We start from the raw sequence: 8,387 nt of genomic DNA on the forward strand, positions 1-8,387 counted from the left end.
TTCTGCTAAGCTAAGATACACTCCCAGAGGGCGGCGGCCTAGCGTTTGCACTGTTGCTAAAAACGGCTAGCGAGCGATCAACTCGGAATGAGGGCCATAATACGAGTGCAGCAAGTGTAGTAGGTAAAGTCTGTAATTGGGCTGACATAGTAGATAATAAGAATTTACTTACCGATAATTCTATTTCTCGGAGTCCGTAGTGGATGCTGGGGTTCCTGAAAGGACCATGGGGAATAGCGGCTCCGCAGGAGACAGGGCACAAAAAGTAAAGCTTTCCGATCAGGTGGTGTGCACTGGCTCCTCCCCCTATGACCCTCCTCCAAGCCTCAGTTTAGGTACTGTGCCCGGACGAGCGTACACAATAAGGGAGGAATTTTGAATCCCGGGTAAGACTCATACCAGCCACACCAATCACACCGTACAACTTGTGATCAAACCCAGTTAACAGTATGATAACAGAGGAGCCTCTGAAAGATGGCTTCCTAAACAATAACCCGAATTAGTTAACAATAACTATGTACAATTATTGCAGATAATCCGCACTTGGGATGGGCGCCCAGCATCCACTACGGACTCCGAGAAATAGAATTATCGGTAAGTAAATTCTTATTTTCTCTATCGTCCTAGTGGATGCTGGGGTTCCTGAAAGGACCATGGGGATTATACCAAAGCTCCCAAACGGGCGGGAGAGTGCGGATGACTCTGCAGCACCGAATGAGAGAACTCCAGGTCCTCCTTAGCCAGAGTATCAAATTTGTAAAATTTTACAAACGTGTTCTCCCCTGACCACGTAGCTGCTCGGCAAAGTTGTAATGCCGAGACCCCTCGGGCAGCCGCCCAAGATGAGCCCACCTTCCTTGTGGAGTGGGCCTTTACAGATTTAGGCTGTGGCAGGCCTGCCACAGAATGTGCAAGTTGGATTGTGCTACAGATCCAACGAGCAATCGTCTGCTTAGACGCAGGAGCACCCATCTTGTTGGGTGCATACAATATAAACAACGAGTCAGATTTTCTGACTCCAGCTGTCCTTGCAATATATATTTTTAATGCTCTGACAACGTCCAGTAACTTGGAGTCCTCCAAGTCACTTGTAGCCGCAGGCACTACAATAGGCTGGTTCAGATGAAATGCTGACACCACCTTAGGGAGAAAATGCGGACGAGTCCGCAGTTCTGCCCTGTCCGAATGGAAAATCAGATATGGGCTTTTGTAAGATAAAGCTGCCAGTTCTGACACTCTCCTGGCCGAAGCCAGGGCTAGTAACATGGTCACTTTCCATGTGAGATATTTTAAATCCACCTTTTTTAGTGGTTCAAACCAATGAGATTTTAGAAATTCCAAAACCACATTGAGATCCCATGGTGCCACTGGAGGCACCACAGGAGGCTGTATATGCAGCACTCCCTTAACAAAAGTCTGGACTTCAGGAACTGAAGCCAATTCTTTTTGAAAGAAAATCGACAGGGCCGAAATTTGAACCTTAATAGATCCCAATTTGAGACCCATAGACAATCCTGATTGCAGGAAATGTAGGAATCGACCCAGTTGAAATTCCTCCGTTGGAGCACTCCGATCCTCGCACCACGCAACATATCTTCGCCAAATGCGGTGATAGTGTTGCACGGTTACTTCCTTCCTTGCTTTAATCAAAGTAGGAATGACTTCTTCCGGCATGCCTTTTTCCTTTAGGATCCGGCGTTCAACCGCCATGCCGTCAAACGCAGCCGCGGTAAGTCTTGAAACAGACAGGGACCCTGCTGAAGCAAGTCCCTCCTTAGAGGTAGAGACCACGGATCTTCCGTGATCATCTCTTGAAGTTCCGGGTACCAAGTCCTTCTTGGCCAATCCGGAACCACTAGTATCGTTCTTACGCCTCTTTGCCGTATAATTCTCAATACTTTTGGTATGAGAGGCAGAGGAGGAAACACATACACCGACTGGTACACCCAAGGCGTTACCAGCGCGTCCACAGCTATTGCCTGCGGATCTCTTGACCTGGCGCAATACCTGTCCAGTTTTTTGTTGAGGCGAGACGCCATCATGTCCACCATTGGTCTTTCCCAACGGGTTACCAGCATGTGGAAGACTTCCGGATGAAGTCCCCACTCTCCCGGGTGAAGGTCGTGTCTGCTGAGGAAGTCTGCTTCCCAGTTGTCCACTCCCGGGATGAACACTGCTGACAGTGCTATCACATGATTCTCTGCCCAGCGAAGAATCCTTGCAGCTTCTGCCATTGCACTCCTGCTTCTTGTGCCGCCCTGTCTGTTTACATGGGCGACTGCCGTGATGTTGTCCGACTGGATCAACACCGGTTTTCCTTGAAGCAGAGGTTCTGCCTGGCTTAGAGCATTGTAGATTGCTCTTAGTTCCAGAATGTTTATGTGAAGAGACGTTTCCAGGTTTCGTCCACACTCCCTGGAAGTTTCTTCCTTGTGCGACTGCTCCCCAGCCTCTCAGGCTGGCGTCCGTGGTCACCAGGATCCAATCCTGTATGCCGAATCTGCGGCCCTCCAATAGATGAGCACTCTGCAACCACCACAGAAGAGATACCCTTGTCCTTGGAGACAGGGTTATCCGCTGGTGCATCTGAAGATGCGACCCTGACCATTTGTCCAACAGATCCCTCTGGAAAATTCGTGCATGGAATCTGCCGAATGGAATTGCTTCGTAAGAAGCCACCATTTTTCCCAGGACTCTTGTGCATTGATGTACAGACACCTTTCCTGGTTTTAGGAGGTTCCTGACAAGCTCGGATAACTCCTTGGCTTTTTCCTCCGGGAGAAAAACCTTTTTCTGAACCGTGTCCAGAATCATCCCTAGGAACAGCAGACGAGTTGTCGGCATTAACTGGGATTTTGGAATATTCAGAATCCAGCCGTGCTGTTTTAGCACTTCTTGAGACAGTGCTAATCCCCTCTCTAGCTGTTCTCTGGACCTTGCCCTTATTAGGAGATCGTCCAAGTATGGGATAATTAATACGCCTTTTCTTCGAAGAAGAATCATCATCTCGGCCATTACCTTTGTAAAGACCCGAGGTGCCGTGGACAATCCGAACGGCAGCGTCTGAAACTGATAGTGACAGTTTTGTACAACGAACCTGAGGTACCCCTGGTGTGAGGGGTAAATTGGAACGTGGAGGTACGCATCCTTGATGTCCAAGGACACCATAAAGTCCCCTTCTTCCAGGTTCGCTATCACTGCTCTGAGTGACTCCATTTTGAACTTGAACTTCTTTATGTACAGGTTCAAAGACTTCAGATTTAGAATAGGTCTTACCGAGCCGTCCGGCTTCGGTACCACAAATAGAGTGGAATAATACCCCTTTCCCTGTTGTAGAAGAGGTACCTTGACTATCACCTGCTGAGAGTACAGCTTGTGAATGGCTTCCAAAACCGTCTCCCTTTCGGAGGGGGACGTTGGTAAAGCAGACTTCAGGAAACGGCGAGGCGGATCTGTCTCTAGTTCCAACCTGTACCCCTGAGATATTATCTGCAGGATCCAGGGATCTACCTGCGAGTGAGCCCACTGCGCGCTGAAATTCTTGAGACGACCGCCCACCGCCCCCGAGTCCGCTTGAGAAGCCCCAGCGTCATGCTGAGGCTTTTGTAGAAGCGGGGGAGGGCTTCTGTTCCTGGGAAGGAGCTGCCTGTTGGTGTCTCTTCCCCCTTCCTCTGCCTCGTGGCAGATATGAATATCCCTTTGCTCTCTTGTTTTTAAAGGAACGAAAGGGCTGCGGTTGAAAAGTCGGTGTCTTTTTCTGTTGGGGAGTAGCTTGAGGTAAAAAGGTGGATTTCCCGGCTGTAGCCGTGGCCACCAAATCTGATAGACCGACTCCAAATAACTCCTCCCCTTTATACGGCAAAACTTCCATATGCCGTTTTGAGTCCGCATCGCCTGACCACTGTCGCGTCCATAAACTTCTTCTGGCCGAAATGGACATAGCACTTACCTGTGATGCCAGTGTGCAGATATCCCTCTGTGCATCACGCATATAAAGAAATGCATCCTTTATTTGCTCTAAAGACAGTAAAACATTGTCCCTATCCAGGGTATCAATATTTTCAATCAGGGACTCTGACCAAGCTACTCCAGCACTGCACATCCAGGCTGTCGCTATAGCTGGTCGTAGTATAACACCTGTATGTGTGTATATACTTTTTTGGATATTTTCCATCCTCCTATCTGCTGGATCTTTAAGTGCGGCCGTCTCAGGAGAGGGTAACGCCACTTGTTTAGATAAGCGTGTGAGCGCCTTGTCCACCCTAGGAGGTGTTTCCCAGCGCGCCCTAACCTCTGACGGGAAAGGGTATAAAGCTAATAACTTCTTTGAAATTAGCATCTTTTTATCGGGGGCAACCCACGCTTCATCACATACATCATTTAGTTCTTCTGATTCAGGAAAAACTATAGGTAGTTTTTTCACACCCCACATAATACCCTGTTTAGTGGTACCTGTAGTATCAGCTAAATGTAACGCCTCCTTCATTGCCAAAATCATATAACGTGTGGCCCTACTGGAAAATACGGTTGATTCGTCACCGTCGCCACTGGAATCAGTGCCTGTGTCTGGGTCTGTGTCGACCGACTGAGGCAAAGGGCGTTTTACAGCCCCTGACGGTGTTTGAGGCGCCTGGACAGGCACTAACTGATTGTCCGGCCGTCTCATGTCGTCAAACGACTGCTTTAGCGTGTTGACACTATCCCGTAATTCCATAAATAAAGGCATCCATTCTGGTGTCGACCCCCTAGGAGGTGACATCCCCATATTTGGCAATTGCTCCGCCTCCACACCAATATCGTCCTCATACATGTCGACACACACGTACCGACACACAGCAGACACACAGGGAATGCTCTTAACGAAGACAGGACCCCACTAGCCCTTTGGGGAGACAGAGGGAGAGTTTGCCAGCACACACCAAAAGCGCTATATATGACAGGGATAGCCTTATAATAAGTGCTCCCTGTATAGCTGCTTTTATAATATAATTTTTGCCACTATTTTGCCCCCCCTCTCTTGTTTTACCCTGTTTCTGTAGTGCAGTGCAGGGGAGAGACCTGGGAGCCGTCCTGACCAGCGGAGCTGTGTAAGGAAAATGGCGCTGTGTGCTGAGGAGATAGGCCCCGCCCCTTTTTTGGCGGGCTCGTCTCCCGCTCTTTAGTGTATTCTGGCAGGGGTTAAATATCTCCATATAGCCCCCGGAGGCTATATGTGAGGTATTTTTTTAGCCAAATAGGTTTTCATTTGCCTCCCAGGGCGCTCCCCTCCCTGCGCCCTGCACCCTCAGTGACTGCCGTGTGAAGTGTGCTGAGAGGAAAATGGCGCACAGCTGCAGTGCTGTGCGCTACCTTTAGAAGACTGAGGAGTCTTCTGCCGCCGATTCTGGACCTCTTCATGTTTCAGCATCTGCAAGGGGGCCGGCGGCGAGGCTCCGGTGACCATCCAGGCTGTACCTGTGATCGTCCCTCTGGAGCTGATGTCCAGTAGCCAAGAAGCCAATCCATCCTGCACGCAGGTGAGTTCACTTCTTCTCCCCTAAGTCCCTCGTTGCAGTGATCCTGTTGCCAGCAGGACTCACTGTAAAATAAAAAACCTAAGCTAAACTTTCTCTAAGCAGCTCTTTAGGAGAGCCACCTAGATTGCACCCTTCTCGGCCGGGCACAAAAATCTAACTGAGGCTTGGAGGAGGGTCATAGGGGGAGGAGCCAGTGCACACCACCTGATCGGAAAGCTTTACTTTTTGTGCCCTGTCTCCTGCGGAGCCGCTATTCCCCATGGTCCTTTCAGGAACCCCAGCATCCACTAGGACGATAGAGAAAAAAGGTTTGTTGAGAACTGAATACATTTAGACTTGGATAAAGTGATTAGTGGAGTAACACAGGGGTCAGTATTGGGCCCACCCCTTTTCAGTCATCTTTGGATGACTGGTACGCGAGGTGTCCATATTTGCTGATGGCACCAAGCTATGCATGCTTATCAATGCAGAGGACAGTGACTTTCCTACACTAGGACTGCAACAAATCGGACAGTGGATCTATGAGCCTGCAAATAACATGTATTGTATATTAAATGCAGGATAATGCTGGTAAGCTAGGTGATTATTGTGCTACTTACTAATAAATGGTATACTATTATGGAGATCTTGGGGGTGGTGGGGGGAGGAGGGGTTAGTATGTGCCCACATTTTCCAATCCTATAAAAGCATGTGCTTGTGCTTGTCAGGATTACATAATGTTTTTTTGAAAAAAGTTATGTTTAGGGGCAAACGGATCCCTATTTTGGAAAATATACTATGACTGTCACATGACTTCAGTTACATTCCTGTCACTAAGCTGCAAAATGGAGGATAAAAGGGGATAAGTAATTCTCCAACACATACCTCAGTCAGCTCCCAAGTGATGCTAATCGTCCAGCACAGGCCATAGCTGCGGATTAATAAAGCCTTCATTGCCCAGCCCCAGAAATGGCCAAACGCAAATATGTCAAAATGACTGAGTATCCGTTCCCACGTGATTACATGGCAATTTACTGCATACTCCTGCAAGAATAAGAATTAAGAAGAGCAATAGAACCTAATGTCACAGAGACACGGAGTACCTCTTATGAATTAACAGCTGCTCCCACTCATGAGGTCAGCAGCGTTTTACAATTATTGAGCGTTTATTTCAGTATACTAAAAATAGATCTATTATATCCGTCCTCTAGATTATATGGGGGATATTCAATTGTTTGAAAAGTCAGTTGGGCGTCTGTTTTTTCCTATCTAACTTCCTTTGTGTTTCAAACAGGGTTGGAAAAAAGAAAAAAGAAGAAGTTTTTTTTGTATTTTGTTTAATGGAAAAAAAAAAAAAAAAAAAAGGAATCCTGATTAATATATTAATACTGTTAAACATTGCTAGGTATTAGAGACATTGCTTAAATGCATGATTAAGGCTTTCTAACTTTAACAAGCCAAAGTTATTAGGCTTGGATATGATTTTACATCTTTCAATAAAACACATTTTTTACGGCTTATTATTCCTATTACATAAGAATATATGTAGATAGACTAAACATTGTAAAACATAAAAAGTAAGAAACTGAAAATAAGTTAATGTTAAGCATTAGTCTTACTTATCACTTATTAAATAAATCTGAATAGTAATACAAATGTAAAATGCAGAAACACTTTTCAGAGAAACCAACACACACACAAAAAGGAGGAGTTAAGCTTTAGAACTGGGCATGCCATTGGCATTAAACATTTTGAATAAAAACACTAGTTTTTTTTTAAAGTATTATAGACTTTTTTAAAGAAGTCAAAGTGCAGTTCCTGTAGTCACAGCATAATAATAAAAAATAGGATTTTAATACCTACCGGTAAATCCTTTTCTCTTAGTCCGTAGAGGATGCTAGGAACTCCAAAAGGACCATGGGGTATAGACGGGATCCGCAGGAGACATGGCAACACTATAAGACTTTGAATGGGTGTGAACTGGCTCCTCCCTCTATGCCCCTCCTCCAGACTCCAGTTAGAGAACTGTGCCCAGGGAGACGGACATTTCGAGGAAAGAATTTATTGTTTAAACACGTCATACCAGATCACACCTCGAACATGCCACAGAACGTGGCATTCAAAAGAACACCAGCCGATGGCATGAAAAATATACAGCAATATGCTGACCGAAAACGTAACACAACCTGTGTGTAAACACAACCAACAATAGCATACCACATGCCATGGTATGAATAACTTCAGCAACAGACTTGACTGAAAAGACCACCACCTGAGTGTAACCACCAATAGCTGCAGATACTGTACGCACTGGGACGGGCGCCCAGCAACCTTTACGGACTAAGAGAAAAGGATTTACCGGTAGGTATTAAAATCCTATTTTCTCATACGTCCTAGAGAATGCTGGGAACTCCAAAAGGACCATGGGGTTTATACCAAAGCTCCAGACTGGGCGGAAGAGTGCGTACGACTCTGCAGCACCGATTGAGCAAACATGAGGTCCTCATCAGCCAGGGTATCAAACTTGTAGAACTTAGCAAAAGTGTTTGAACCCGACCAAGTAGCTGCTCGGCAAAGTTGAACCGCCGAGACCCCTCGGGCATCCACCCAAAAAGAGCCCACCTTCCTGGTAGAATGGGCCTTCACCAACTTCGGTAACGGCCATCCAGCCGTAGAATGAGCATGCCGAATCGTATCCCAGCTCCAGCGTGAAACAGTCTGCTTAGAAGCAGGGGCCCCAATTCTGTTGGGAGCATACAGGATAAACAGAGCCACTGTTTCCCCAATCTGAGCCGTTCTGGCGACATAAATATTCAAAGCTCTGACGACATCGAGAGACTTCGAATCAGCCAAAGCTTCAGTAGCCACAGGCACCACCATAGGTTGGTTCAT

At 46.8% G+C, this 8,387-nt stretch overlaps 1 protein-coding gene across 6 annotated transcripts in view; it reads right to left on the reverse strand.

The window, feature by feature from the left end:
* PTDSS1 (phosphatidylserine synthase 1) overlaps positions 1-8,387 on the reverse strand; it is a 162,894-nt gene that overhangs the window by 72,573 nt on the left and 81,934 nt on the right. For all 6 annotated transcript variants that reach the window (XM_063924166.1, XM_063924165.1, XM_063924163.1 and 3 more), the window contains one exon: positions 6,381-6,539. In XM_063924166.1, coding sequence (XP_063780236.1) covers positions 6,381-6,539 — 159 coding nt within the window. The remainder of the gene's footprint in view (positions 1-6,380; positions 6,540-8,387) is intronic.

Source organism: Pseudophryne corroboree, chromosome 5, assembly GCF_028390025.1.
Source record: "Pseudophryne corroboree isolate aPseCor3 chromosome 5, aPseCor3.hap2, whole genome shotgun sequence".
Classification (NCBI taxonomy): Eukaryota; Metazoa; Chordata; class Amphibia; order Anura; family Myobatrachidae; genus Pseudophryne; species Pseudophryne corroboree.